This window comes from Chiloscyllium plagiosum, unplaced genomic scaffold (assembly GCF_037043375.1).
Source record: "Chiloscyllium plagiosum isolate Xiang-an unplaced genomic scaffold, Cpla_swu_hap1 HiC_scaffold_27, whole genome shotgun sequence".
Lineage (NCBI taxonomy): Eukaryota > Metazoa > Chordata > Chondrichthyes > Orectolobiformes > Hemiscylliidae > Chiloscyllium > Chiloscyllium plagiosum.
Genome location: NW_028270165.1, coordinates 6,044,980 through 6,061,804, shown reverse-complemented (window position 1 = coordinate 6,061,804; position 16,825 = coordinate 6,044,980). Strand labels below are relative to the sequence as shown.

Below are 16,825 nucleotides of genomic sequence, written 5' to 3'. Positions count from 1 at the left end.
GAATATATTCAAGGCTGAGTTCATTTGAATTTTCGACAACAAGGTAGTGGATGGTCATGGGGGGAGGCAAGAAAATGGGTTTAAGACCAGTATAGAACAGTTAGACAGTCAGACAGTGCAGAAACAGACTGTTCTGTCCAACTAGTCCATGCTGACTATGTTCTCAAACTAAACTAGTTGCACCTGCCAGTGTTTGGCCCACATCTCTCCGAACCATTCCTATTCATGTGCTGATCCAAATGCTTTTTAACCCTTTTAACTGGACTACATCCACCAATTGAACTGAATTGAATTTATTTATTGTCACATGTACTGAGGCACAGTGAAAAGCGTTGTCTTGCGATCACATAGTTAAGTAGCATAGTAAATAATAGGTAAACAGCGGCAAAAACAAAAACAAAGGTTCAGGCAAATCCTGAGAGTTTGAGAGTCCATTCAGTGTTCTAACAATAGTAGGGTAGAAACTGTTACAAAACTGGCTGGTGTGTTTGTTCAGGCTTCTGTACCTTCTCCTCGATGGTAGAGGTTGTAGACAAACATTGCCAGAGTGGGATGGATCTTTAAGAATGCTGGTGGCTTCCCTTGACAGCAGGCCTGGTAGATGGATTCTATAGATGGGAGGTTGGCCTTTGTGATTGTCCGGGCTGAGTTCACCACTCTCTGTTGCCGTCTCCAATCTTGAATGGTACAGTTGCCATACCAGGTCGTGATACATCCAAGACAGCTTGTTGTGGATGACCACTCCCAGGAGCTTGACACTCTCCTCTCATTCCACCTCTGTGCTGTTAATGTGTATGGGGGCATGAGTAACATCCCGCCAAAAGTCAATAACGAGTTTCTTGATTTTGCTAGCATTGAGATCTAGTTTGTTTTCAGTGCATCATTTTTCCAGGTCTTCCATCTCCCGTCAGCAGTCTGTTTTGGTGCCATCTGAGATTTGACTGACTATAGTGGTGCCAGTGAACTTGTAAATGGCATTAGTCTTGCATTTGGTGACGCAGTCATGGGTATACAGTGAGTACAGTCGGGGGCTGAGTATGCACCCCTGGAGGGCTCCAGTGTTGAGTGTTAGTGAGGATCAAATATTGTCCCCAGTCTTCACTGATTGTGGCCTGTGGGTCAGGAAACTGAGGATCCAGTTGCAGAGAGTGGGGCTTAGTCCGAGATCACTAAGTTTAGTAATCAGTCTTGAGGGGATAACAGTGTTGAAGGCTGAACTGTAGTCAAGTTGGATTCTTATGTACCTGTTCTTGGTGTCAAGATGTTCCAGGGAGGAGGGAAGGGCAAATGATATGGCATCTGACGTGGATCCCAATTTGCCGATGGGCAAATTGGAGTGGGGCAAGAGTAGTGGGAAGGCTGGAGTTGATTAATGCCATGACCAGCTTTTCAAAGCAATTCATGACCACCGAAGTTAGGGCAACTGGGCGGTAGTCATTGAAACGTGCTGCATGAGTCTTCTGAGGCACAGGGATGATGTTGGCCCTCTTGAAACAGGCAGGGACAGTGGCCTGCTGCAGGGAGAGGTTGAAGGTGTACGGGAAGACCTCTGCCAGTTAGTCTGCACATGCTCTGAGTGCATGGCCTGGTCCTACGTCTGATCCCATCGCTTTCCTTGATTCACACGAAGGAAAACTTATCTGACCTCTGGAATTTCTCTGGACATTCATTCCACACACAAACTACTCTCTTAAAAAAGGGTGCTTCTGATGTCTTTTTAAAATCTTTCTCCTCTCGCCTTAAAAATGTGCTCCCTAATCTTGAAGCTCACATCTGAGCGAAAGGACATCTCTATCCTTCGTGATTTTATAATCCTCTGTGAGGTCACCTCTGTGTTCCAGTGAAAAAAAATCCCAGTTTATCGACCTAGATGTAGGTAGATTAATATCCAGTCATGATCTGTTGAATGCTGGTGCAGGCTTGAAAGACTAAATGGCCTACTCCTGCTCCCAAGTTTCTCTCACTGTGTCCAGAACAGCAAGAGCCTATAAGACACAGGAGCAGAAATTAGGCCAATCAGCCCACTGGGTCTGCTCCACCATTCAATCATGGCTGATAAATTTCTCAACCCCAGTTGGGAAAGGGACTGAGTTAAACAATCAGAGCAGGAAGTAACAAAGCAGAGAACAAGGTAGGACTGGTAAATTAAACTGCATTTATTTCAATTGCAAGAGGCCAAACAGGGAAGGCAGATGATGGTTAGGAACTTGGGACTGAGATATCATGGCAGTTACAGAAACATGGCTCAAGGATGGACAGCACTGGCAGCTTAATGTTCTAGAACACACATGGTATTGGAAGGATAGAAAGGGGGGCAGGAGAGGAGGGAGAGTGGCTTTTTTGATAAGGGATATATTACTGTGCTTAGGGAGGATATTCCTGGGAATACATGCAGGAAGCTTATTTGGGTGGAACTGAGAAATAAGAAAAGGGATGATCACCTTATTGGGATTTTATTACAGACTCCCTAATAGTCAGAGGGAAATTGAGAAAAAAATTGTAAGGAGATTTCAGTTATCTGTAATAATAATAGGGTGGTTATGGTCAGGGATTTTAACTTTACCAACATAGACTGGGACTGCCATAGTGTTTAAAGGCAGTACAAAGGCAGTTGGAGTATACTTAAGAGTAAACTCAGGAGGGCAAAAAGGGAACATGAGATAGCTTCGACAAGTAGAGCTAAGGAGGAATTTAAATGTGTACAAGAAAATTTTCTGATTCAGTAAGTGGATGTTCTGACTAGTGAAGGTGCAAACCGTGACCTCCTCTTGGGAAATAAGGCAGAGCAGGTGACTGAGCTGTCAGTGGAGGAGCACTTTGGGGACAGTGACCATAATTCTATGAGCTATAAAAGAGTGAAGATAAAGTATAGACCAGATCTAAATTGGAGGATGGCTAACTTGGTATTAGGCAAGATCTTCCAAAAGCTAACTGGGAGTAGATGTTCGCAGGTAAAGGGATGGCTAGAAAATGGGAAGCCTTCAAAAATAAGAAACTGAGAGTCCAGAGACAGTATATTCCTGTTAGGGTGAAAGGGGAAAAACTAGGTAAAAACAAGGACTGCTGGAAACCAGATTCTAGATTAGATGAAGGGCTTTTGCCCAAAACATCAATTTTCCTGCTCCTCGGATGCTGCCTGAACTGCTGTTTTTCCAGCACCACTCTCATCTAGAACCGAGGGTGAAAGGGGAGGCTGGTAGGTGTAGTGAATGCTGAATGACTGGAGGAATTGAGCTTTTGGTTCAGAAAAAGAAGGAAGCATATGACAAGTAAAGACAGGAGAGATCGAGTGAATCCTGACAGTATAAAGGCAGTTGGAGTATACTTAAGAGTAAACTCAGGAGGGCAAAAAGGGAACATGAGATAGCTTCGACAAGAAGAGTTAAGGAAAATCCAAAGGGTTTTTATAAATACATTAAGGAGAAAAGGGTAACTAGGGAGAGAACAGGGCCCCTCAAAGATCAGCAAGACAGTCTCTGTGTGGAGCTGCAGGAGTTGGGGGAGATAATAAACTAGTATTTTGCATCAGTGTTTACTGTAGGGAAGGACATGGAAGAAATAGAATGTGTGGAAACAGATGATGATATCTTGAAAAATGTAAAAATGTCCATACTACAAAGGAGGTGGTGCTGGATGTCTTGAAATGCATGCAAGTGGATAAATCCCCAGAACCTGATCAGTTATACCCTAGAACTCTGTGGGAAGTTAGAGAAGTGATTGCTGGGTCCCTTGCTGAGGTATTTGTCCCATCGATAGTTACAAGTGAGGTGATGAAAGACTGGAGGTTGTCTAACGTGGTACCAATATTTAAGAAAGATTGCAAGGAAAAGCCAGGGAACTATCAACCAGTGAGCCTGACATTGCCGGAGGGCAAGTGGTTGGAGGTAATCCTGAGGGACAGGATTTACATGTATTTGGAAAGGCAAGGATTGATTAGGGATAGTCAGCATGGCTTTGTGCGTGAGAAATCATGTCTCACGAACTTGATTGAATTTTTTGAAGAAGCAACAAGGGATTGACGAGGGCAGAGCAGTCGACATGATCTCCATGAACTTCAGAAAGGCATTCAACAAGGTTCCTCATGAGAGACTGGTTAGCAAGATTAGATCTTGAGAAATACAGGGAGAACTAGCCATTTGGATACAGATCTGGCTTGAAGGAAGAAGACAGAGGGTGGTGGTGAAGGGTTGATTTTTAGACTGGAGGCCTGTGACCAGTGTTGTGCCACAAGGATTGGTGCTGGTTCAACTACTTTTCATCATTCATATGAATGATTTGGATGTGAGCATAAGAGGTATAGTTAGTAAGTTTGCAGATGACACCAAAATTGGAGGTGTAGTGGACAGCAAATAAGGTTACCTCAGATGACAATGGGATCTTGATCCGATGGGCCAATGGGCTAAGGAATGGCAGATGGAGTTTAATTTAGATAAATGTGAGGTACTACATTTGGAAAAGCAAATCAGGTAAGGTCCGAGGGAGTGTTGCTGATCAAAGAAACCTTGGAGTGCAGGTTCATAGCTTCTTGACAGTAGAGTCGCAGGTAGATAGAACAGTGAGGAAGCTTTTGGGGGGGGGGGTGGGTGTGACCTTCCACATGTTTATTCTATCCATAATCCTCATGATTTTATAAACAGACAAGATCTTTTCCCAGGGTTGTGGAGTCCAGAACTAGAGGGTATAGGTTTAGAGTGAGAGGGGAAAGATTTTAAAAGGCACCTCAGGGATAAGTGTTTCATGCAGAGGGTGGTGCATGTATGGAACGAGTGTCAGAGTAAGTGATGGAGGATGGTACAATTACGGCATTTAAAAGGCATCTGGATGGGTATATGAATAGGAAGGGTTTAGAGCGATAGCGGCCAAGTCCTGGCAAATGGGACGAGATTAGGTTAGGATAACTGGTCGACATGGACGAGTTGGACTAAAGGGTCTGTTTCTGTGCTGTACATCTCTATGACTTTACTTCAGGACTCTGAAATTGTTCATGAAAACCACTTCAGTAATCTGCCCAGTTTTAAGACTACAATATACAGGAGCAGAATGAGGCCATTTGGCCCATTGAGTATGCTCCACCAGTCGATCATGGCCGATATGTTTCTCAACCCCATTCTGTTGCCTTCTCCTCGTAACCCTTGATCCCCTTACTTATCAAAGACCTATCTATCCCTGTCTTAAATGCCCTCAATGACTTGGCCTCCACAGCGCTCTGCAGCAATGAGATCCACAGATTCACCATCCTCTGGCTGCAGAAATTCCTCCTCATCCCAGTTCTGAAGGGCATTCCTTCACCCTGAGCCTGTGTCCTCTGGTCCTCGTTTCTCCTACTGGTGGAAACATCTTCCCCACATCCACTGTATCCAGTCAGAGTCACACAGCACGGAAACAGATCCTTCGGTCCAACCAGTCCATGTTGACCATAATCCCATATTAAACTAGTCCCACCTACATGTGCTTGGCCCAATATCCCTCTGAATATTTCTTATTCATGTACTTATCCAAATGGCATTTAAATGTTGTGACTGTAAGCGCATCTACCACTTCCTTTGGAAATTCATTCCACACGTGAAGCACTCTGTGTAAAAATGTTGCCCCTTATTTTGTTTTTAAATCTTTCTGTTCTCACCTTAAAAATATGTCCGCTAGTCTTGAAATCCCTCATTCCAGGGAAATGACTCCTGACATTCACCTTCTCTGTATCCAGCAAGATTTTATAAATCTCAAAGAAGACCTGAAATGTTAGCTTGCTCTCTCTATGTGGACGCTGCCTGACCAGCTGTGATCTACAGCATTTGTTGTTTTCAGGAATGATTCCAGCATCTGTCGCAATGCACTCCTAAATGTTGGCTACCTCTTTCCAGATCCTTTGAGATTCAACCATACTCAACAATCCACTGTGCGGTACAGTCAATAAAGTTCCACATTGCATCTCTTTCAGCACACACGGGCAGCACGTGGCTCAGTGGTTAGCACTGCTGCCTCACAGCACCAGGGACAAGGATTTGACTCCAGCTTCAGGTGACTGTGCAAACTCCACACAGACATTGTCCTCCCCGTGGCTGTGTGGGTTTCATCTAGATGCTCCGGTTTCCTCCCACAGTCCAAAGATGTACAGGTTAGGATGAATTGGCCATGCTCAATTGCCCCATAGTGTTCAGGGATGTGTGGGTTAGGTATATTAGTCGGGAGTAAATGGAGAGTTGTTGGGCCAAATGGCCTCATTCCGCACTGTCGGGATTCGATGTGGCAACCACCCAGCTGTTTGCATTTCCTGTAGGGGAAGTGGGGACGGGCCGAAATTCAGTGTGTGTGAAGCGAAAATTAAACGTAGTGCTTTGCTTGAGCTCAAGCTGAGTGACTTGGTGGCGGACTGGAAAAAGAAGGTACAGTGTCTGTGGTTAGTGATGCTGCCTCACGGCACCAGAGAGCCAGATACAATTCCAGCCTTAGAGCCGTTGTCTGTGTGAATATTGCACATTCTCCGTCTGGTGTTTGCGGCAGATTTCTTCCAGTGCACCTGTTTCTTCCCACTATCCAAAGATGTGCAGGTTTGGGTGAATTAGCCATGTTAAATTGTCCATAGTGTCCAGGATGTGTAGGTTAGATGCATTAATCAGGTGTAAATGTAGAGCAATCAGAGTAGGGTAATGGTGCTTTCAATTTCATGGAATTACAAAAGAAAAGAATGTTCCGCATAAAGTCGAATTGCTTGTTCTGAATTTCTACCCTGACTGACAGTGATGACTTTCATAATCTGTTTTTTCCAGTGCATTTGAAGATTTGAAGACTGAAGTTTCAAATTCAGTAGTTGAAGGGCTTATGCCCGAAACAGCAACTCTCCTGCTCCTTGGATGCTGCCTGACCTGCTGTGTATTTCCAGCACCACACATTTTGACTGACTCTCCAGCGTCTGCAGTCCTCATTTTCATGTCAATGACAGACAGTCAATCAATCCATTGAGACTGTAACGATTTTTGACTATGATTCTGTGAGAAGGAGCAAAATTCTTTGGTTTCTGTTTCAGTACGCTTTCAGCATCAGTGGAGCTGGATGAGAGACGCTACTGTAGCAGCGCATTGAATGTGCAGCCTGTCACAATTATACAGCCTGGAAAGAGGAATTCACGGCAGGGAGGGTTTGTACATGTGTTTGTGTGCAGCTGAAGCTTTGGCCATGGAGAAACCAGAGGAATCTCGCCCCATGGAGAAACCGTGGAAGTGTGGTGACTGCGGGAAAGGCTTCAGTGTCCCATCTGCCCTGGAAATTCATCAGGGCAGTCACACCAGGGAGAGGCCGTTCTCCTGCCCAGAGTGTGGGAAGGGATTTATCCGCTCTTGCCACCTGCTGGACCACCGCCGAGTCCACACTGGGGAGAGACCATTCACCTGCCCCGAGTGCGGGAACAGCTTCACCCACTCCTCCCACTTGTGGCGCATCAGCGTGTCCACACCGGAGAGAGGCCCTTCCCCTGCTCTGATTGTGGGAAGGCCTTCAGCAAATCCTCTGACCTGCTGAAGCACCAGCGGGTCCACACGGGGGAGCGGCCATTCAGTTGCCCCGAGTGCGGGAAGGCCTTTAGCGATTCCTCTGCCCTGCTGAGGCACCAGTGGGTCCACACAGGCAAGAAGCCGTTCCCCTGCCCTGAATGTGGGAAGGGCTTCAGCAGTTCCTCCTCCCTGCTGACACACCAGCAGGTCCACACTGGGGAGAGGCCATTTGCCTGCCCTGAGTGTGGGAAGAATTTTCCCCAGCCCTCCCAACTGCTGACCCACCGGCGGGTCCATACTGGGAAGAAGCCATTCTCCTGCTCAGTGTGCAGGAAGGGCTTTGCGGTCTCCTCCAACCTCGTGGCCCACCGGCGGGTCCACACGGGGGAAAAGGCCCTTCAGCTGTCGCAAGTGCGGGAAGGCTTTCAGCAATTCCTCCCACCTGCCGAGGCATCAGCGGGTCCACACTGGGGAGAAGCTGTTCTCCTGCCCAGAGTGCGAGAAACACTTTAACTGCTCCTCCCACCTACTGACCCACCAGCGGGTCCACATGGGAGAGTGGCCGTTCTACTGTCCTGAGTGCAGGAAGGGCTTCAGCAATTCTTCTGCTCTGCTGACCCACCAGCGGGTCCATAGAGGGGAGAGGCCATTCAGCTGCCCTGAGTGTGGCAAGAGGTTCACATTTTCCAGCAACCTGCGAAGACACCAGTGGGGGCACCAGTGCTCCCAACAATCGGATACTGCCAGTGACGCTACTGTGGATTAAACCTTGTGCCCCACTCTGACAATGGGTGCAGTGGGAAAGTTGGTGGGCTTTTAAAAATTTCTGGACTGCACACTGCCTTGCACCCCCAAGTGCAACTCTAAAGTGGCTCGGGGCGACATGGTGGCTCAGTGGTTAGCACAGCTGCCTCATAGAGCCATGGATTCGGGTTTGAATCTACTGTTTGATTCTCCCGTGTCTGCATGGGTTTCCTCCGGGTGTTCCGGTTTTGCTCCCACAATACAAAGATGTACAAGTTAGGGTGAGTTAGCCTAGCTAAATTGTCCATAGTGTTCAGGGATGTGTAAGTGTGGTGCAGTAGTCAGGGGTAAATGTAGACTGGTCAAAAGTGTGGTGCTGGAAAAGCATAGCCTGTCAGGCAGCATCTGAGGCGCAGGAGAATCGACGTTTTGGGCATAAGTCCTTCATCAGGATTCTCCTGGTCTTCGGATGCTGCCTGATCTGCTGTGCTTTTCCAGCACCACATTCTTGACTCTGATCTCCAGCATCTGCAGTCCTCACTTTCTCCAAGTAAATGTAAAGTAATAGGGTTAAGAGAATAGGTCTGGGTGGGTAACTGTACGGAGGGTTGGTGTTGCCTTGTTGGTCCAAAAGGCCTGTTTACATTCTGTAGGGATTCTGTGATTCCATAAACTTTGCTTCCAGTGGGCGACATTACTCGGAGTCTGGGACTGCACGTTCCTAAGAATCCGCAGAAACCTAAGACCACAAGACCACTGGAGCAGACATGAGGCCATTCAGCCCATTGAGTCTGCTCCACCATTTGTTAGAAACAAAAAATAATTGCGGTTGCTGGAATCCAAAGTAGGCAAGCAGGAGGCTGGGAGAACGCAGCAAGCCAAGTAGCATTAGGAGGTGAAGTTAGCATTTCGGGTATTAACCCTCCTTCAGGACTGAAGAAGGATTCTTCCCAAAACATTGACTTCCGTATCAGAAACAATTTACCAGGATGTTGCCGGGGGTTGGAGGGTTTGAGCTGCAGGGAGAGGCTATTTGGCTGGGTGAGAGATTTAAAAGGGACGTAAGGGGCAATGTTTTCACGCAGAGGGTAGTGCATGTATGGAATGAGTTTCCAGAGAAAGTGGAGGCTGGTACAATTATACCACTGAGAAGGCATCTGGTTTCGGACATGAACAGGAAGGGTTCAGAAAGATAATGGGCCAAATACTGACAAATGGAACCAAATTAATTTAGGATGTCTTGTCAGCGTCGATGAGTTGGACCGAAGGGTCTGTTTCCGTGCTGTACATCTCTATGTCGACCGGTCCTGATGTAAGTTTTAAAATTGAGTCCAAGTAACTTTGAATAGTTCAGTCTTGTTGAACTCACCTCTTGAAAGGTTTCAAGTGAATCCTCCAAGTGATACTGTTTAAAAATGCCGAGTTGGACAAAATATCCCATTAAGTTCGACACAAACCCACAGCTGAAGATATCAGAAATCACACAACACCAGCTTAGAGACCAACAGGTTTATTTGAAATTACAAGCTTTAGGAGCATTGCTCCTTCTTCAATGCTGCTGCTTCATCACATCACCGACAAAGGAGCAGTGCTCTGAAATCTTGAGTTCAAATAAACCTGTTGGACTCTAACCTGGTGCCATTTGACTTCTGACCTTGTCCAGCCCGAACCAACACCAGCACTTCCACAGCAGAGTTGACTAATGAGATCGGATTTTATTCTGTGAGATTAAGTGAGATGCTCATCTGAAAACTCAAAACTGTTGGAGAGACAAAGAGACACGAGTCAGTGCTACAGCACGGAGACAGGCCCATCGGCCCAAACTGGTCCATGCCGACCAAAATGTCCATCAACAGTAACCCCATTTCCCTGCACTTGGCCACTATCCTTCTAAGCCTTTCCTCTCCATGTGTTTGACCAAATGTCTTTTAAATGTTGTTAATGTACCTACCTCAACCACTTCCACTGGCAGCTCATTCCATACACAAGCCACACTAAATTTTTTGCCCCACATATTTTTTCAATCACTCCCCTCTGACCAGGTTTGTATGCTCTGTTTGGAGATGTAGGAGTAAAACTTCACAATAAAAGATTAATACAGCCTTTATTCATGACTCATGATTAAACACACTTTCTCTATTTACAGCTGTAATTGAGAGGCTTCTCTGAATTAGTCGACATGTTTGTAACAAGTTGTGAAACATGAAAGGGTTCTGAAAAGATTTACAAAGATACTGCCAGGGTTGGAGGGTTTGAGCTGTTGCAAGAGGCTGAAATAGCCCCAGTCTATTTTCCCTGGAGGGTCAGAGGCTGAGGGGTGACCTTACAGACTGTTTCGCTGTAGAAGTGATTCAGAAAAAAAAATCTCAAACCTTTTTCCGATTGTTGCCTTTGCCAACATCTGTTGGCCATTAGTGAAGTCCCTTAGCCCCAGTCGAATCGGACCCTCTGCCTTTTACAACCCCTCTTGGGGAAAAAAAATCAAGATGACATAATCTTCTTAAAGGAGTAACATCATCACAACAGAGAGCACACAAACAGAAACATTTCTATCACAAGGTTGTACAGTTAACAGGCCAAGATAATGACTTTTCAATTTAGCCAATCAATTTAAATCCGGTCCTTTGGCTCCCAATATCTATTAAATTTAAATCTGATGGTTTTGACAACAGAGGACCAGTCCTATTGTAAAAACTCAATATGGCATCAAGGGTATAAAAGAAGGGGACAGTTGGACAGAACCCAGAACTAACTCCCCATTGCTAGAGCTAAGAGTCCTCAGCACTAGAGAGAGACATCAGCTCTGACAGTCAGCTGTGAATGAGACAGCATCATTTACAAAAAAACCAGAAGAGCAGGAATTGCAGGAGGCATTCCTGACAAAAGATTCAATAGAAGGATGCTTAGAATATTCTGGAAGATGTAATCTGAGAGACTAAATTCTATTTCTTGTTGTTTTAGTGGGTCTTGTATTTACTGGAACAGCATATGACAAAAATCCTGTTTCATGCCAGAATCGTCAGTAGTTCGAAGGGATTTATTAGGTTTGTTAATAGTTTAGTTCAGTTGTTCACCATTCAAGTTGGATATGTAAATTGCTTTTTGTTGATTTTTAAAGTGTCAGGGATTTATTTTTGTTTTTAAGACTAGAGCAGATGACACTACTTTTCACACTAATTTTCTGATTATAGGGCAATGCGCTCCTCTTTTGGTGTTTCGGTTTGAGATCTCAGAGGGGAGGGGATTCAGCATTCGCTTTATAACAGTATTGACGTGCCGTCCTGCTGAATGCAAAGGAGTCATTATTAATCCTAGCCTCTCACTCTGATTGTGGGTGAATCGCTTTAATTTGAATACTGACTCAGAAACTGCACAGACAACCAACTGTTGAATCATAATTTGCACTTTATTGTAGGTAGGAACCAAAATATAAAACCCCTCAAGTAACCAAGTTCACCCTCACCCCCCAAATCTTGGCTATCACCCAAATGATGGCGGAATTTAACATTGTTTCTACCAACAGTGCCCATCTCTGGAAGTTTACAGGGGTTTGATGCAGGGTTGTTCTTCCAAGCACTGCAGCTGAAACGTTCTGGAGTTGAATTCTGGTGGAGTTCCGTTACTTTCAGATTTGTGGTGTAACGTTTCTTTAGATTCTAACACCATCTCCCCACACTTCTGGAGACCTCAGGTCTGTAGCTTACCTTCTTATCCTTGAGGGTTTTCCACCTGTTTGAAACAGCCTGTCCTGCAATTAACCCCTTTACGCCAAGGTAAAAACAATGACTGCAGATGCTGGAAACCAGAGTCGAGATTAGAGTGGTGCTGGAAAAGCACAGCAGTTCAGACAGCATTCAAGGAGCAGGAAAAATTGACATTTCGAGCAAAAGCCCTTCATCAGGAATACAGGATTCCTGATGAAGGGCTTTTGCCCGAAATGTTGATTTTCCTGCTCCTTGTATGCCCTCTACACCAAGGCCTTCCTTCTACAAGCAGAATTAATTGTCCTTTTGTCACACAGTTATTAAACACCATTATCTCATCTGTCCAAAGAAACAGCTCATGGTTTTGCCTCCTTCTTCCCAGCGATAGTTAATGTATGTTATTTGTTAACTCCCTTCTGGCATTTTCTCATTGACCTTTTCGTTTCTTGGTCCAGAAAGCGTTATTGCTGACTCATGAAGTTATCAAAGTTCTGGAGTTTACAGGACCACACCACATTCCTGTCTGCCTCTTCCAGGAATAACGACTGCTCCTGAGATACTCGCAGTTCCTGACATTCCTTGGTATCCCCAAATACAATCCACATGTCAGGAAATCACTAGTGCTGCCCTGACACCAGACAGTCACGGTTGGAACAGAAGGATTATGGGAAGAAAATACAGAAATCTGAAGTGCAAAGAGACTTGGGAGTTCAAGTCCAGGATTTTCTCCAAGTAAACTTGCAGGTTGAGTCAGTAGTTAGGAAGGCAAATGCAATAATGGCATTTATTTTGACAGGACTTGAATACAAAAGCAGGGATGTACTTCTGAGACTCTATAAGGCTCTGGTCAGGCCACATTTGCAGCATTGTGAGCAGTTTTGAGCCTCCTATTAGCAAGGATGTATTGGCCCAGGAGGGTGTTGAGAGGAGGTTCACGAGAATGGTCCCAGGAATGAAACATTTAACATATGAGGAACTTTTGAGGACTCTGGGACTATATGGAGTTTAGAAGGATGAGGGGGGTTACAATTGAAACCTACAGGATATTGAACGGCCTGGACAGAGTGGATGTTGGGAAGATGTTTCCATTGTTAGGACAAAGTAGGACCCGAGAGTACAGACTTAAGAAGAAAAGGAAGACCCTTTAGTTGGGAGATAAGGAAAGCCTTCTTCAGCCAGAGAGTGGTGTATCTATGGAATTCACAGCCACAGAAGGCTGTGGAGGTCAGGTCATTGAGCAGATTTAAGATGGAGACAGAAATGTTCTTGAGTATCAAGAGGATCAAGGGGATCAAGGGTTCCGGGACGAATGGGCTTGAGAAAGTTAACAGCACGATTGAATGGTGGAGTTGACTCAATGGGATGAATGGCCTAATTTCAGCTCCTATGGTCTTATCATATGCTGATGTGTGGAGAGGTGATGAGTGGGCAAAGAGATGAAGAGGGAGTAGAATTAAAGGGAAGCTGGATACAGCCACAAGGGAGAAAGAAATACAAGAACTGTACAATAAATGACAGAACTCTTAGGAGCACTGGCATGCAGAGGGATCTGGAAGTGGAAACAGAGGTGGGTATGGTGGTCAAGAAGGCACATAGGACGCTTGCCTTTCCTGGGTGTGAGAGTTGGCAAGTTACATTACAGCTATTTATTTCAACCACATTCGGAATATTGTATGCAGTTCTGGTCACCATGCTATCAGAAGGACGTGGATGCTCTGGGAGAGGGTGCTTTAGTCAAGGGCTAATGTTGCGTAATAGGAGTAGGTGAATAAGTCTGTGTCAGTTACTCTTCAGAGGGTCAGTGTGCACATGTTGCGCCGAATGGTCTTTTCCACACTAGGGATTCTATGTTACTCAGAGGTTTTTTTATTCCCCAGAGTGAAAATATCAACAACAAAAGGGCACAGGTTCAAGGCACGAGGAGGGCAGTCTACAGGAGAAGTGGAGGGGAAGGTTTTTCACACAGAGGGGTGATGGGTGGTGGAAGGAGGCATCTTAGCAACGTTTAAGGTGTATCTTGATAGACACATGAATGCGAGATGAACAGAAGGATAGAAACCGCACATGGGCAATAAATAGCAGGTCCAAGTGAGAATTAAGAATTGGCACAGGCTTGACAGGGGTGCCTAAACCAAATAAGAATGGCTTGTTGTACTGATGCAGGTTTTCCCCACTATCCAAAAGTGGAGCGTTCCTATGAAACCTTTCATAAGGCAAAATAGCGTAAAGCGAAGAAGCAATGAACATTAATTCATTTATATCATATATACTCAAATAATAGTAAAATTTTTGACTACTTTTTAAGGTTAAATTTAGGGGGTCGACTGTTACTTGGATACTACTTGAGGGGCTGAAATTCATGCCTGTCAAGATTCATACCGTATCATAAGCAGACGCTCAACTGATGAATAAAGCAAAAACAATTATGGTAATTCTGAAAACAGTGGAGCATACAGACAACGCACTGGAAGACAGGAACAGAGCTGAACAACCGACAGACTGCAGAGCTGGAGTGGAACATGACGGCCATCACACTGTCTCACAAACATGGGTCTGTTGTCTATGAAGAACTAGGGTCGACTTTTACATGATCAGACTACTTTTCACAACACTTGCAAGAAAAAGAAATCAAAGACGTCCAATTCGCCATGCATGGAGAACAGGAAATAAAGTAAAGAATTTTTTTTAAAAAAAAGAGATTTCCAGCATTCATATACAACTATACATGTGCACATGTCCATTTAAATACTGGGTAGGTTGATTCTTTGGAAGATGACAATCGCAAAGAAATGAAGCTCTTCAACAAAATGATGGATTTGGTAGAAAGATTAATTAGTACCCTCACTCCCCTCCCTCCACAGCCAAATCATCACTGGGCAAGATAAAACCCCAGGATCTAAATAACATACCTACATACACACACACACACAATCCGACCCATTTTACGTGCAATTACCTCAAATCACATTTATAAAACATAACCATAGAGGTTTACACAGGCTCTCGTACACAATATTGCCTGTGACCTTCTACAGCGCTGTGAAGTGCTGCAAATCCCATGATGACAGTATTTCATATCTCGTGTTAAATAACATTGTATATTTTATAAAAAAAGATATCTATACATTATACACAATTGAATATCGGAACAGTTCAGTCAGATGGTACAGCCTGCTCTCCTACATGGATTATAGAAGGTGTATGGAGGATTAGATGGTGATTCTAATAGAAATTATGTTTGTTTGAGGAATGGGAGTGATTGTGGCTCCAGGCTAATGGCGATCCGCCTTATCCCCCGGGTTCCCCCTCAGCCCAGCCCGGTACCTGGTAGAGTGAAGCCGCGGGTAGCTCCAGGCTCACGGTCCAGCACAGCACCGAGTGCAGCCTCTCCTCCAGCTTGTGTTCCGCCGGACTTTACCCCCCGCCGCCGCCGCTCCTCCACCTCCCGCCGCCGAAGAAGCCGCGGGCGCCGGCTCTCTCTCCTCCACCGCCGACATTTTTAATTTGTTTTCTCGTTCACCCGGTAACCGTCACCTCCCCCTCCCCGGGAATTATACGCAAATAAACAATAAACCCCACCGGGGACTGTCTCCTTTTCTTCACAACTTTTGTTTGAAAAGTTCCGGCTTTAATTTGAAATGTATTTTAAAGGTATTTTCTGAGGTAAACGGTGCCTGTCTGCCCCCCTCCCTCCGTCAGAAACCGCCCGCTGAGTCGATGAGAAAACCGCAGCCTCGCGCCGCCATCTTTGTTTTTCTCTTCTTTCTGTCTCCTCCTTCTGTGACGCGCGTCATCCACGCCCCGTCCAATCAGAGCGCACCTACTCCATCTGACCAATGGCGGTCGGCGCCGGTTGTTATTGACAGCTTTTGTATCCAATTGCCAATAAAAAGGCAGGAGCCACAATTTCTTTTCCCTGTGGTTGCACTTCTCATTCTCCTTGCTTTTCTCCTCCCCAGGGGAGGGGAATCCCAAACTAGAGGGCACAGGTTTAGGGTGAGAGGGGAAAAATTTAAAAGGATCCCATGGATTAGAAAAAAAAGTGTGAAAGTTAGTTCACCTCAAGAAAAGCTCCCTCTTACGACCTGAACAAAATAGATTGTTCACAGCCTATTACTCACTAAACAAGAAGGATGTTGTGAAACTTAAAAGAGTTCAGAAATTATTTATAAGAATGTTGCTAGGGTTGGAGGGTTTGAGCTCCAGGGAGAGGCTATATTGGCTGGGGCCGTTTTCACTGGAGCACCAGAGGCTGAGGGGTGACCTGATGGAGGCTTGTAAGATCACGACAGGCATGGATAGGACAAAAAGATAAGGTTTTTTCCCTGGGGTGGAGGAGTCCAGTACAAGAGGGGAAAGATTTAAAAGGGCCTCAAGGGGCAACTTTTTCACATATAGGTTGGTGTGTGAACTGAATGAGCTGCCAGGAAAAATGGTGGAGGCTGGTACAAATACAACATTTAAAAGGCATCTGGATAAGTATATGAATAGGAAGTTTTAGAGGGATATGGACAAAGTGCTGGCAAACAGGACTAGATTAATTTAGGCTATCTGGTCATCATATACTGAAGGGTTGTTTTTGTGCTGTACAACTATATGGTTCTATTTCTACAGAGCCAGAACCAATTTCACAAGACTAGGAATAGGCCATTTGCCCCTTACACACTGTCCTCAACTGTGGCCGAACTGAGCATATTTCAATTCGTAGTGCTATGTAATGAGCCAGACTTTATAAAAATATCTTAAAGCAAAGGAACACTTAGGAGGCAGCAGTTATAATATGGTAGAGTTCAGTGTGCAGTTTGAAAGAGAGAAGGCAAAATTGGATGTAATGGTCCGAGACTGTCCACCCCGACCTCAAATTCACCTGGACAGTCTCGGACTCCTCCCTCC

The 16,825-nt window shown here is 45.2% G+C and overlaps 1 protein-coding gene across 1 annotated transcript in view; it reads left to right on the top strand.

Annotated features, from left to right (window-relative positions):
- Positions 1 to 16,825, top strand: part of LOC148142951 (uncharacterized) — a 93,694-nt gene that overhangs the window by 34,836 nt on the left and 42,033 nt on the right. Inside the window, 3 exon segments of the mRNA XM_087975766.1 lie at positions 7,290 to 7,423; positions 7,426 to 7,730; positions 11,190 to 11,272. Coding sequence (XP_087831892.1) covers positions 7,290 to 7,423; positions 7,426 to 7,730; positions 11,190 to 11,272 — 522 coding nt within the window.